The sequence below is a fragment of the Phyllopteryx taeniolatus genome, chromosome 3, assembly GCF_024500385.1.
Source record: "Phyllopteryx taeniolatus isolate TA_2022b chromosome 3, UOR_Ptae_1.2, whole genome shotgun sequence".
NCBI classification, from domain to species: Eukaryota; Metazoa; Chordata; class Actinopteri; order Syngnathiformes; family Syngnathidae; genus Phyllopteryx; species Phyllopteryx taeniolatus.
In genome coordinates this window covers 20,094,848-20,108,948 of record NC_084504.1, presented here as the reverse complement: position 1 = coordinate 20,108,948, position 14,101 = coordinate 20,094,848, and the positions used below count along the sequence as shown (strand labels likewise).

The following is a 14,101-nucleotide window of genomic DNA, read 5'->3' as shown; positions in this document are numbered from 1 at the left end:
TGTGGGGTGAAGACTTTGGAAAAGTTTAGGTGAGGGTTTAAAACAATGTCAAAACATAAATCAATTTAAAACTGAATATAAAACTCGTACTTTCACAGGACACAGGGATGAAAGAGGTATGTGACCGTAATCAATTGTTCACAGGAGAGCAGAGGTGTTGACTCGAGTCACATGACTTGGACTCTAGTCAGACCAGAGAATTAATTTGATAACTATAGACTCGCCTTGACAATATGTTAAAAGACTTGTAACTCGACTTGGACTTGAACAGCAATGAGTCGTGACTTCACTTGGATTTAGACCCATTGACTTGAAAAGACTTGCTACTTTGGCCGAAGCAGTGAGAAACCAACACTTTGTAGCGTTCGCTTTCTATATGTGCAACTTATTGTTTTATTACATGAAAATATCATAAGTGACAACATGATTCCGAAGGTCTTAATGATTATTTATTAGGTCAAAGTGTCTCACACCATTATTGCTAATATGTAGTTAGTTCTTATTATCTTTGGGCACACTCTGGTAGAGGAATTGACCAAGAGGTCATTCTTTCACAAACTACCTAAAGTAATGGTTTCACCCCCCCCCCCCCCCCCCCCCCCAAAAAAAAGGATAAAATAAATCAACATTAAATGTGGAAGGTAAATAAAGTATACATTCCAAGAACCACTGTTAACAGACCAGAAAGGTAACGATAAGGACGTTGATTATTGAAAAAAAACCCACTACTATTATTATTTGTTAACTGCCTACCAAACAGTGAAAATTGTCCGAACTAATGGCCGGCGTCACAAAATGATTTCCGTCATGTGTCATGTGTTTACCTTCCGTCCACGAATACAAGGAAATTTTGTTCTCCATCCATCCATCCATTTTCTGAGCCGCTTCTCCTCACTAGGGTCGAGTTAACTAAATTTTAATGATATAAACTTTCACCCGCAATTATTTTACAATTATACTATTGATAGAATAGAAAATACATTACTTTAAAATTCTACGCATTTTTAAAAATTATTATTATGCACATTACGATCTTATCGTTACCAACAATAACATTTCCACATTTGCTGTTTCTAGGGGGATCCATATTGAGACGGTACTTCCTTTTTTGGTACGTGAGTGTCTTTCGTTCTTCTTTGGCCAGCCAAATGTAATTTAAATGCTGGTTAGAGGCGAAAACTAAAGTGTGGTCATTATATTGTTGTCCACTTTATTGGACTAGATGGGTGCCTATTACTGCGCCATATGTAGGCAAACAGCATTTAACGGGAAAGGACATATCTTCGGGAAACAACACCAAAGCAGACAAAGGCTTGTGCTAATGAAATTCATAGAAAAGGTGAGTAATTAATTCGCTTTAACATTTGCACGTGCGCTAATGCCAGCTCCAATTCGTCCGTATCAAAATACAGATATCTCTCTGTGACATGAATTTTATGGATGTAAATGACTTATTGGCATTTGTTAAAATCCTTGCCGTAGGCCTTCCACCTCATTAAATATTTAATTTTATTGTAAGTAAACATTGTACCCAAATAAATATTGGAAAACCAACAATTTTAAAATATTAGATGCAAATGTGTATTACTTAAAAGTTAAATACAACTGAACTATATTTAATAAAAGTAGGCAAGTGTTGTGGACCAGGAAGTGGCAATGATTAGTAAGGGGGAAGTTAGAAGGCATTAAAGAGGATGAAAAATGGAAAGGCAGTTGGTCCTGATGAGATTCCTGTGGAGGTATGGAAGCATCTAGGAGAGGTGGCTGTGGAGTTTTTGACCAGTTTGTTCAATAGAATTCTAGTGCGTGAGAAGATGCCTGAGGAATGGAGGAAAAGTGTACTGGTGCCCATTTTTAAGAACAAAGGTGATGTGCAGAGCTGTGGCAACTATAGAGGATGAGCCACACAATGAAGTTATGGGAAAGAGTAGTGGAGGCTAGACTCAGGACAGAAGTGAGTATTTGCAAGAAACAGTATGGTTTCATGCCTAGAAAGAGTACCACAGATGCATTATTTGCCTTGAGGATGTTGATGGAAAAGTACAGAGAAGGTCAGAAGGAGCTACATTGTGTCTTTGTAGATCTAGAGAAAGCCTATGACAGAGTACCCAGAGAGGAACTGTGGTACTGCATGCGGAAGTCTGGAGTGGCAGAGAAGTATGTTAGTATAATACAGGACATGTACGAGGGCAGCAGAACAGCGGTGAGGTGTGCTTTAGGTGTGACAGACGAATTTAAGGTGGACGTGGGACTGCATCAGGGATCAGCCCTGAGCCCCTTCCTTTTTGCAGTGGTGATAGATAGGCTGACAGATTAGGTTAGACTGGAATCCCCGTGGACCATGATGTTTGCAGATGACATTTTGATCTGCAGTGAAAGCAGGGAGCAGCTGGGGGAACAGTTAGAAAGATGGAGGCATTCACTGGGAAGAAGAGGAATGAAGATTAGCCGAAGTAAAACAGAATATATGTGCATGAATGAGAGGGGTGGTGGGGGAAGAGTGAGGCTACAGGGAGAAGAGATAGCAAGGGTGGAGGACTTTAAATACTTGGGGTCAACCGTCCAGAGGAATGGTGAGTGTGGTCAGGAAGTGAAGAAACAGGTCCAAGCAGGTTGGAACGGGTGGAGGAAGGTGTCAGGTGTGTTATGTGACAGAAGAGTCTCTGCTAGGATGAAGGGCAAAGTTTATAAAACAGTGGTGAGGCCAGCCATGATGTACGGATTATAGACAGTGGCACTGAAGAGACAACAAGAAGCACAGTTGGAGGTGGCGGAAATGAAGATGTTGAGGTTCGCTCTCGGAGTGACCAGGTTGGATAAAATTAGAAATGAGCTCATCAGAGGGACAGCCAAGGTTCGATGTTTTGGAGACAAAGTTAGAGAGAGCAGACTTCAATGGTTTGGACACGTCCAGAGGAGAAATAGTGAGTATATTGGGAGAAGGATGATGAGGATGGAGCTGCCAGGCAAGAGAGCTAGAGGAAGACCAAAGAGAAGGTTGATGGATGACGTGAGGGAAGACATGATGGCAGTTGGTGTTCGAGAGGAGGATGCAGGAGATAGGCTTACATGGAAAAGGATGACGTGCTGTGGCGACCCCTAACGGGACAAGCCGAAAGGAAAAGAAGAAGACTGTATTGGATTTTTTTTTTTTTAACAAGTTTGTGATTGTTCCTCATGTCTTCCAGGTGAAGGAAGCTCGCCGAACACTGAAAAAACCTGAAGTTGAAAAGTTTGATTGTGCTCAACACACGAAAACCTTTTGGTGTTACTGCTGTGGGCTTGAAGTGGAACGAAATGTTTCAGACGGCAACATGACCGTATTACATGGAGGATTGTTGGAGCACATGGCCACGTGAGTGATGTATTTTCTCAAAAGTTCAAAGATAAACAACAAGATCTATTGTAGGATGTGGTAAGATACTTTATAATATCAACAAACAATAATAAATAGTGTTATTGGCTGACCTTTCAAATTGGTCTGATTTCAGGCCAGAACACAGGAAGAGTACCCACAAGTTCTGGTGGGAGAACAAGGCAGATCCCAAGTTGAAAGACAAAGTCATCATCACACAGGAGGAGACTGAACGGTGAGCCTGGCAAACTGAATGGAAATAATGAAAAGATATGTTTGCAAAAGTTGCCAGGAACACATTTTTGTTGAGTTTGCATGTTCTACCCGTGCTTGTATGGGTTTTCTCCAGATATTCCGGCTTCCTCCCACATTCCAAAAACATGCGTGTGTTAGGTTGATTAAAGACTAAAAAATTGTTAGTAGGTGTGAATCTGAGTGAGTGGTTGTTTCTGTGTGTGTGCCCTGTGATTGACAGGCAACCAGTCCAGGGTGTACCCCACCTCGGCTGGGAGAGGCAACTCACCCTCAACCCTAATGAAAACAAGCTTTATAAATGGATAGATTTACAAAAAATGTTAACGTTTTTCTTTTCTTTTCTTTTTTTTTAGGTTCAAAGCTGAGGTATCCAAAGTTTTGGAAACATTTGTGGAGAAGGAGGATGAATTCATTAAACAGGTAATGCCAAATGTTACTTTATGGTTACCTCAAAAACTGATTGAGATACACTGGAACCTCTAAGGGCAAAACATTTTTCCACATAAATATATAAGACGAAGGGGTCAAACTGTCACAATTGCAGCATCTTTTATTTATGGAGATTTTTTTTTCTTAAAGTACTGTTTTTCACATCAGCAACAAGTTCACCACTGTTAATAAAACACTTGATCTTAACTTTATTGACTAATGCCTTATTATTTAAACCTCAGTGTATTCCAGATTTCAGATTTGCTGTTCTGTTTGTCTCGTGTCCTCAGCAAGCCGAGATGATCCGGGCCCAGGAGAAACAGCGCCTAGAGCTCCTTCAGTCTCTTCTTGAGGTTTGTTTCCAAGGATGCAGTGGCGGTATCCATAACTATGGTCTTGACTGTCAACTGTCATCATTTTCAGACCCATAGCAGAGAAGTATAGTAGATTGCAGCTAGACTTGCACCAATAAAAACCTTAGTGAGAGAAAATGACCAACTATAACTATACTGTAGAATGTTGGGCTCCTATAATAAAATCAGTCATCATAGAGCTAAATACTTGCCAAATAGGAGGAAAAAGGTTTCATAATTGTTAGTAAGAGGGGTGATTAGTGGTGAGACTTCCTCTGTGAACCACTGTTGGCTTTTCCTGAATCAAAATCAGCATGCAGCACAGCCGGAGTTGACCAACGGGCCTAACAGAACACAAACGGCAGCAGAGGCTGGTGTCAGGTAACACTGTATCATCAAATGCACACCGAATGTCTTTCAATATGGTTTGTGCTCATCTTCCTACCTGGGGGTGGGGGAAACAGCTTTCAAGGGAAATCATGGGGAGGCCACCAGCAGACGGGGAACAGCGTTGTCGACTCAATGGTCGATGCACAGCAACAGGGCCTGACTTTCATTGGTTATCAGGTAGATGAAACACCTCCAAACTCATCAAACTCAAAAACAGCATTCACTGCTGTAATTTTCTCTGTTGTAGGATTCATCAAACAGCGGAAACATACACACAGGTACAGTATGAGTAACAGCAGCAGCAATGAGGAACAGCCCATTGGAGTTTTTCCAAATGCGGGCCGTCGCTCGGCTTATTTGTTTTGCGAGCGTACGAGTGAGCTACAGACTTTCCACAGCTCCAGTGAAGTGAAAAAGAAAATGGTGCATCATTACTACATTTAGTTATTACATAACTAAATGGGAATATAACCTACCCATCGATCAATATCTCAAATAAAAGGAGTTTGCGTTTAAGGCCACACCAATGACATCTAACCGCCTTTTCTGAAGTAGGCCCAAAAAATAGGACATTAATATACATTGCTATGTGGTGTCACTGTTGTATTGGATGTCATAATATTTGTCATTATAACAATTGGATATTTATTGTAGTCATTGCTAACTCTTCGTGCATTACAGGTGCTGTTCCTCCTTGGCTCCAGGATGATCCTCTTGAGGGGATGTCTACAAGTGCAGCACCTCCCGAGATTGGCCCATCTGCCAAGGAGTTCCTCAGACAGAGTAGGATTACCCTTCCCCCGAAACGTGTGTAGCCTTAATGACGATTTATCACGTCGGTTGTCAGTGTCAGCTCGCAGAAAGGACGTTCACCAGCATATTGCCCATATACACTAGTGGAGAGTCTCATAGCAAATCTTGTGTATTTTTTCAAAGAGGAGCAAGAGAAGCTGAAGAAGCTCCCCCCTAACAGAGTGGGGGCCAACTTTGACCACAGTTCATACACAGATGCCAACTGGTTGCCCTCTTTTGGTCGGGTGTGGAATAGCGGCAGACGCTGGCAGTCCAGGTGAGATTTTTAGCATGCTCTCTGTTACTTGGAGCAATATTTTTTTTGTTTTTTCTATTTTTGACACGTGATTACTTATTTCAACACACAGTGGCGCATAATCCCAAAAAGGAACAAATAGGAAGCTCCAGGTAATGAATGGCAGGTGTGTGAATCGGGAGAAGCATAGTTTTTTTACCACGTTTCTAGTTGGTCATCATTTTGTATCGTGTTTAATTTGGATTGTTTTTGGCAAACTGGAAATTGGGATTGATTTATGTGTAAGTACTGAATTTGGAAATTAAATGTATTGTTGGACGTGAATAAACGGGTCTCGATAGGCACAAATTGGACCATCTTTGTGCTCCGAAAACACGCGTCTGAAGAGTTTAACCCCATCGTGCGCCAATGCTTAAATACAGTAGTTTTTATTAGGAAGACGATACTGTGCTTCAACCAAAGATTAACATGGCTATATCCTCTGTCTGGGGTGAACTTTTTTCTTTTAAACAGACACCAGTTTCGACAGGAGGAAGGCCAGAAGAACAAAGTGAGGAGGAAGATGAAGCATGGTGCTGAAGGGTCCAAGAAAGCCAAGACAGAAGCAGAGGACTAGTTTTAACAATTGAGCTCATAGACAAGTGAACGAGATGGTTGCTATGCCCATCTGTTCTACCCACACAGCCATTGGACTAATAGTCGTGCTACTACAGAAGGTCCTGAATTTACGACGGAGTTCTGTTCCCATCGCAGCAATATAACCCAAATTTGTACCTAAGTTGGAATGTGGTGGAAAACTGCAGTAAAGTCATAATTACAGTGAATATTTGCATGAGAAACACTCTTAGGCCATAAATAAATAATTCAAAAAGAAAAACACTAACGAAAGTACATTGTTAATCATTGGCGATGCAACTTTTGTGTACATGATTTGTTTTGTTTGACTTGTGAGGCAGATTTTTCCAGAGCATTTTGGCGGAATTCCAAAATATACCATGTTTATGGTTTTGGACTTTGGAAGTTCCACTGCAGTTTGTACAAACAAAAAAAGTACTGGATCTGTACCAGTTTGAATGGTTTCTTCCTTGGCTCAATCCAAACCATTTCAATTACAAAGAGGGGTAAATAATAACTTGAACCCTGTTAGATTTGTAAATTTGCTCAATTACAAAAAAAATATTACTCTAATTTTTATGGCTTACTGATATCAAAAGACTAAAGAATTCAGTCAAAATAGCATATGAAATGTTTGTAGTTTGTCAACAGGTTTGCACACAGTTCTTTTTGGCCCACACTTTATAGAAACTTCCAGGGTGGAAAAGAGGCTAAGTGTATGGCCTGCAACCTAAAGTTTCCTGGTTTGTATCCCCGCCTGAGCGCATGTTGTCACTGGGCAAGGCAACTCACATTGCCTATGAATAAATGTAGTTGGATGTTTGGTGATGGTCAGAGGGGCCGTAGGTGCAGAATGGAACGCCTCCGTCACGCTGCCCAAGGGCAGCTGTGGCTAGACAAGTAGCTTCCTACCACTAGGGTGTGACTGTGGAGTGAATGAATAATGTGTGCAATTGTAAAGTCTAAAGCACTTCAAAAGCGCTATACAAGTAGTATGCATTATTAAATATTTGTTTTCTTGGTGATTTGAGGTTCCAATTGCCTTCAGATCTAAATCAGGCTGGCATGCATTACAATCGCTGACCAATTACAAGCGACGATCCCCCCAAGGTGAGTCATTAGCACAGTAGCCAACAACTTGAATACCTTCTGCAGATTTGAAAAGGACACTTTCACACCCCACACCCACCCAGCCGCACGACCGACCACAATCACACCTCTGACTTCTGCGTTGTCCATCCACGAACAGATGTGAGACGCATCCACGAACAGATGTGAGACGCATCTTCAAACAAAAGATTAACAAAGCGGGAGGCCCGGACCTTGTATCCCCATCCTGCCTCAAAGTCTGCGTGGACCAGCTCGCTCCAGTCTTTACACAGATCTTCAATAGATCTCTGGAACTGTGCGAAGTACCATCCTGTTTCAAACGCTCCACCATCATCCCAGTCCTCCAGAAAACTACAATCTCAGTTCTGAATGACTACAGGCCTGTCACCCTGACATCTGTGGTCATGAAGTCCTTTGAACGTTTCGTGCTGGACCACCTCAAGACCGACACAGGTCCCCCTGCAGTTTGCCTACCGAGCAAACAGGTCTGCGGATGATGCAGTCAACATGGGACTGCGCTTCATCCTAGATCACCTCGACAGTGCAGGGACCTACGCGAGGATCCTGTTCATGGAATTCAGCTCAGCGTTCAACACCACCATCCCTGAACTCCTTTCCTCCAAGCTTCTCCAGCTCAGCGTCTCGCCTGCCATCTGCCAGTGGATTTACAGCTTCCTGACAGGCAGGACACAGCAAGTGAGGCTGGGAGAGACAACCTCATCCACACGCAACATCAGCACTGGGGCACCCCAAGGAGGTGTCCTCTCTCTGCTGCTCTTCTCTCTCTACACAAACGACTGCACCTCAACGCACCCGGCTGTCAAACTCCTGAAGTTTGCAGATGACACCACTGTCTGCATATAGACAGGAAGTGGAGCGGCTGGAGCTGTGGTGCGGCCGACACAACATGGAGCTGAACACGCTCAAGACTGTAGAAATGATCGTGGACTTCAGGAGGCATCCTTCGCCACAGCTGCCCCTCATGCTGTCCAGCTGCCTTGTGTCAACCGTCGAGACCTTCAAGTTCCTGGGAATTACAGTCTCTCAGGACCTGAAATGGGCGATCAACATCAATTCCATCCTCAAAAAGGCCCAAGAGAGGATGTACTTCCTGCGGCTTCTGAGAAAGCACGCCCTGCCACGGGAGCTGCTGAGGCAGTTCTACACAGCGGTCATCGAATCAGTCCTGTGTTCTTCCATCACAGTCTGGTTTGGTGCTGCTACAAAAAAAACTCCGACTAACGGGCAATCAAAACTGCTGAAAGGATTGTCGGTACACCCCTACCCACCCTTGAGGACTTGCGCGCTGCCAGAACTAAGACAAGAGTGTGCAAAATACTCTCGGACCCTCCACATCCCGGTCACCGGCTCTTCCGACTCCTTCCCTCCGGTAGGCGCTACCAATCAATGCAAACTAGAACTAGCAGACATTCCCAACAGCTTCTTCCCTCTTGCAATCAACTTCTTAAACAGCTAACTTAAAATTCCATTGCAACATGCTGCCAATTTCTTTTGTCTGAGTTTGTTGTCACATTTCTGTCGGGCCAATTATATACTACTCGTGCACTCACTGTAATAGTCTCGCCACGCTGCGCTATTTGTATATCTGTTGTTGACCAATACTGGCCACTCATGCCTCGTGCACTCACTGTAATAGTCTCGCCACGCTGCACTATTTGCATATCTGTTGTTGACCAATACTGGCCACTCATGCCAGAATAGCATCTGGCCCATTTGCACACTGATTGAGGACTATCTGCAACATTTGCACAATCAACATTGTCCCAGATTATCGCGCTACTAGTCACTTTAAACTGCATACACTCCTTGAAGTCTCGGCACCCTTTGCACCGGACTATTGCGAGATTAGTCATTCGAACTGCTCTAAGTGCTAGAGGACTTTGCATCTTTTTGCACAATTGTAAAAAAACAAACAAAAAAAACAATTGTACCAGCATTACCAGATAACTAGCAACCCTTTATTGGTCAGTGACTGTTTTTCTCAATGTCTTTATATCTCAAAAGTGTTCTGTCAATTGACTGACTGTTGTCGTATTAGAGCGGCTCCAACTCTCGGAGACAAATTCCTTGTGTTTTTTTGGACATACTTGGCAAATAAAGATGATTCTGATTCTGTTCATGACTAAGCTTCCTCAGTGTTCTTATGATCATCCTCACTCCACAAGCCAAGATCTTGCATGGAGCTCCAGTCCAAAGCCAACTGGTCATTTTGTTTGTCTTCCACTATCAAATACTGGTACATCTCAATAAATTAGCATATAGTAAATTATAAAACTATAGATTCATTAAACACTTAGTAATTTGACCTCTAAGTATTTTACCATCTAATTTCTACATTAAAAGTTATTTTTGTTTCTTGGTGAGTATGCAATATTGTAGTTTGTAGAGATGGTGAATTTTGGGTTTTCTAAAAACTTTTTTTTGTCATATTTAACTGTCAGAACGTGACGGTAGTACATTAGTAAAATCACCTGTTAAAAAAAAGCCATCATGTACCTCTAATATGCTTTTTAAAGAGGACATATTTTGCCAAAACAACTTTTTCTAGTATCTGGGATGTAATATTGTCTCTACTGGTCATCAGTAAACGTGAAATATGAATTAAAATTGTCCACGCATTCCTGAGTTCCAGACGTTTTTCTCCCGGGAGGACTGAAATCAGGTCCTTCGAAGGTCAAGATCTACGTCACTAGCGAAGATCTCTGCCTTTCCGCTACCGAGCCAGCACTCTTCAACATAAACACGTGTGCTCCCACAAGTGGGTCTTTGACACGGAGGCAACCAATCAGAGGAAAGAGGGGGGGGGGTGTCTTAGCCAAATATGGACAAAGCGGATACAAAACTGGGTCAAACAGAAGTAGCTGTCAGAGGGGCTTTTTCTGGACACACGACAAAACCAAGGTTTTTTTTTTGTTTTTTTTTTTAAATTGAGACTTTCACACCATGTCCCTGTTAGAGAGTCATTCTATGGAGGTCTAAATAGCCAAAATACGCTACCTTTAAGAAACCACCACACCCAAGGAAAAACAACCATTCGGAGACTGAAGGCGTGACTGACAGGATGTAATCATTTACGTTGCACTCAAAGGCACACTTGTAGCGGGCACACTGCTCGCAGGCAACCCCTCACGGCCTTGCGCTGACCTGTTACCTTGGACTTCAGGAGATTTCCTGAAACCATGATACAATATCCACCTCTGGAAAATAAAACAATAATAAACAACAACCAATCCCTTGTTTGATAACGAATAGGCATAAGACTTGCAAACAGAAACAGAGCGTAGGGAGCTCAGGCAGCTGAGAGGATTTGGAAGCGACGTGGAATTGGCAAATTCTCGACAGCTAAGTCGAGGCCATTCTTCATGGCCATGTTTGAGAATTGTGCATGTTCATGTTAGTGAGAGGCATGGCTTTGGTCAGAGATTGAGATTCAACAAGGGTTCAAATAATTATCAAATCTTGCTATCCGTTTTAACACTGCAAACACCCCTTATTAAGCGTACGAGTACTTTTACCACCTCTGATTTTTGACTATTATTATTAGTAAACTACCATAAAATTTGGAGAATTTCTTTGTGAGCAAACAAACTATTTCTGTAGGGGATTTCCTCTGCTTACATAAAAACAAAAGCAAAGTTGTCCATTGGAGGCCATACCAAAATGAACAAGAAGTTCTTCCAATCGCAAGCGTCCAAGAATCCGGCCTACTGAAGAGAAGTCCTCGCCGCGTGCACCCTCCTCCTGTGGATACTCAAGTTGCTGTTGGCACGGAACCTTCTCCCGCAGATGTCGCACACGTACGGCTTCTCTCCCGTGTGCACCATCACGTGCCTTTTCAGCACCGACAAGTCACCGAAACTTCTGCCGCACGTGTTGCAGAGAAATGGCTTTTCCCCGGTGTGCACCATGACGTGTCGCTTGAGGATTGACAGCTGAGTGAACCTCTTACCGCAGGTGTTGCAAGGGTACGGCTTCTCGCCCGTGTGAGTTCTGGCATGCGTGATGACTTCGTGCGAGTTCCTGAATTGCTTTCCGCACGTTTTGCAGGCGTATGGCTTCTCGTCCGTGTGGATCAATAAATGTCTCTTCAGGTTGGACGTCTGGTTAAATCCCTTCCCGCACGTCTTGCAGGAGTAGGGCTTCACCCCGGTGTGGGTCATCATGTGTCTTTTCAGCTTGCACCTGAAACCAAACGCTTTTCCGCAATAGTCACATCTGAAAGACTTTCTGTTTATCTCATTGTGTACATTCGCATCCTCTGAGGGACTTTCAACAGGACTCGAGTACGGGATGGCAACCCCGCTCTTGTAACGGTCGTCAATGACAGGAATGGATAAAAAAGTATCTAGTTCTTCTCTCTCGTGACTGGTGCCGGGTTCCTCTTTAATCCGCTGAAGCTCTGGCTCCTCTTGGTCGACAAAGGAATTTTGCTGCTGCCAACAAAGCTGCTGGTCAGCAAGAAGCTGCGGTTCCTCATCAACTTGTTGTATTTCTGAAGACCGCACAAAGACCAACAGGAGAAGGGTATTAGTGTGTAGGGTTACAAAGGGGCGAATACTTTCCAATATATCGGGACAAGGTGAAATAAAAGACATTTCGGTTTGTAACACAAGAGTCAATATCACCACAAAGTGCCTTTGACTTCCCCATGTCATCCCTAAAATGTCGAGATTTTCCTGTGATCATGAAAATAGAATACTGTACAGTTATCCTAATAGCATAACGGCCTAAGTCGTTTTAAACTTACGGTCATCATATAAATAAATACAAAATACCAATTAATGTGCTTGTAAAAATTTTGTTTTGCCCTTTAAGTTAGTATAGATTCTTAGCCATACAGTGGGTACGGAAAGTATTCAGACCCCCTTAAATGTTTCACACTTTGTTATATTGTAGCCATTTGCTAAAATCATTTAAGTTATTTGTTTTCCTCAATGTACACACAGCACCCCATATTGACAAAAAAAAACGGAATAGTTGAAATTTTTTCTAATTTATTAAAAAAATAAAAACTGAAATATCACGCAGCTTTAAGTATTCAGACCCTTTGCTGAGTGTTTAGTAGAAGTACCCTTTTGAGCTAATACTTTTGGGAATTGGAAGATTTTACACACCTAAATCCATTTCATGCCTGGAGAGCACATCCAGCAGAGGTTCTGGTTGCTCTTGGTCCACACAGGAGTCCTCCTCTTGCTTATAAAGCTTCTGCTCAGTACAAATCTGCTCATTTTCCTCATGTTGGACCTCTGAAGGCACAGATAACAGTAGAGTTTAAATTAAGGTAACCAAGTCTTGATTTTTAACAATTCTACTTGTTCGTGTTGGAAACGTCGCAGTGAATGCACTTTAATGAAGGGTTTTACACACCTATCCTGTGCAACTTTATTTGGGGGGTGCTGAGGGTGTCCACCATTCGACGCTGACGCTGAAGCTCCTCCTGGTACTCGACGATCGTTCTTTCGAAGACACCAAATATTTCCTCAGCGGCAGCAGTGAGTCTCTCGTTAACAAAGTGTCTTAAATACTGAACGGACGACATATTTGCTTTTAATTATTTAAGCGGACCCCGGACGATAGAGTAGAACATGTAACTATCTATTTATTTCCGCTGGGTGTCACACCGAATTACTTCCGGCGGTGTGGCGTATTGGTTCCTGGTTCACTTCCTCATGACATACTTTTTGTGGCAGTTCAGGAGTACTGCATAATAATAATAATTTTAAAAAATCGAAAATTATTATTACAATTGTGAGTGCCCGTTTATTTCCGAGTCATGGCTGTTTTCAAATGTATTTAATTGAAGGAATAAAATGTGACCGTAAGCAGAGGAAATAATTTAAGTTAATTATTTTATATAAAATAATTAATGAGTCATATGAGTCATTCTAGAAATTAAGGACAGTTTAGACACCAACTTTTTTGAAAAACTACTTTATATATTTTCGTTGTTTCAAGAAAAGCTTATTTTCCGAATTTGTCACATAGGCGGCATGGTGGACGACTGGTTAGAGCGTCAGCCTCACAGTTCTGAGGACTCGGGTTCAATCCCTGGCCCCGCCTGTGTGGAGTTTGCATGTTCTCCCCGTTTTCTCCGGGCAATCCGGTTTCCTCCCACATCCCAAAAACATGCATTAATTGGAGACTCTAAATTGCCCGTAGGTATGACTGTGAGTGCGAATGGTTGTTTGTTTGTATGTGCCCTGCGATTGGCTGGCAACCAGTTCAGGGTGTACCCTGCCTCCTGCCTGATGACAGCTGGGATAGGCTCCAGCATGCCCGCGACCCTAGTGAGGAGAAGCGGCTCAGAAAATGGATGGATGGATATTTGTCACATACAATATTTTGCTGTGTTTGGCGCAATCCTGTTACAACTGAAAAACATACACTGTAGTTAAAAAATATTGATGAATAAATTATTTACAATTAAATCAAGTAACATTTTATTTTAATACTAATTAAATTTTAGTGTAAAGATAATTAGAGTAACAGGGTTACACATTTATGGCAATAGTTTTTTTTCCCTTC

General features: G+C 42.4%; 2 protein-coding genes across 3 annotated transcripts; one reads left to right on the top strand and one right to left on the bottom strand.

The window, feature by feature from the left end:
- The first annotated feature begins 1,075 nt into the window (after nt 1-1,075).
- cenatac (centrosomal AT-AC splicing factor) lies at nt 1,076-6,805 on the top strand. 2 transcript variants are annotated; one of them, XM_061767442.1, is made up of 11 exons: nt 1,077-1,339; nt 3,189-3,355; nt 3,492-3,590; nt 3,964-4,030; nt 4,330-4,392; nt 4,706-4,773; nt 4,857-4,959; nt 5,030-5,060; nt 5,464-5,565; nt 5,719-5,851; nt 6,344-6,805. In XM_061767442.1, the coding sequence occupies exons 1-11, from the start codon at nt 1,223-1,225 to the stop codon at nt 6,444-6,446; spliced, it is 1,053 nt and encodes a 350-aa protein (XP_061623426.1). In that variant the 5' UTR covers nt 1,077-1,222; the 3' UTR covers nt 6,447-6,805. The 2 variants fall into 2 exon arrangements, with proteins under 2 accessions (XP_061623427.1, XP_061623426.1); XM_061767443.1 differs by lacking the exons at nt 4,706-4,773; nt 5,030-5,060 and having other exon boundaries at nt 1,076-1,339.
- LOC133475076 (zinc finger protein 112-like) lies at nt 4,885-13,228 on the bottom strand. The gene is made up of 4 exons (XM_061767438.1): nt 12,944-13,228; nt 12,691-12,822; nt 11,233-12,068; nt 4,885-5,020 (listed from the first exon to the last, which is right to left on the bottom strand). The coding sequence occupies exons 1-3, from the start codon at nt 13,113-13,115 to the stop codon at nt 11,281-11,283; spliced, it is 1,092 nt and encodes a 363-aa protein (XP_061623422.1). The 5' UTR covers nt 13,116-13,228; the 3' UTR covers nt 4,885-5,020; nt 11,233-11,280.
- Nucleotides 13,229-14,101: the final 873 nt, after the last annotated feature.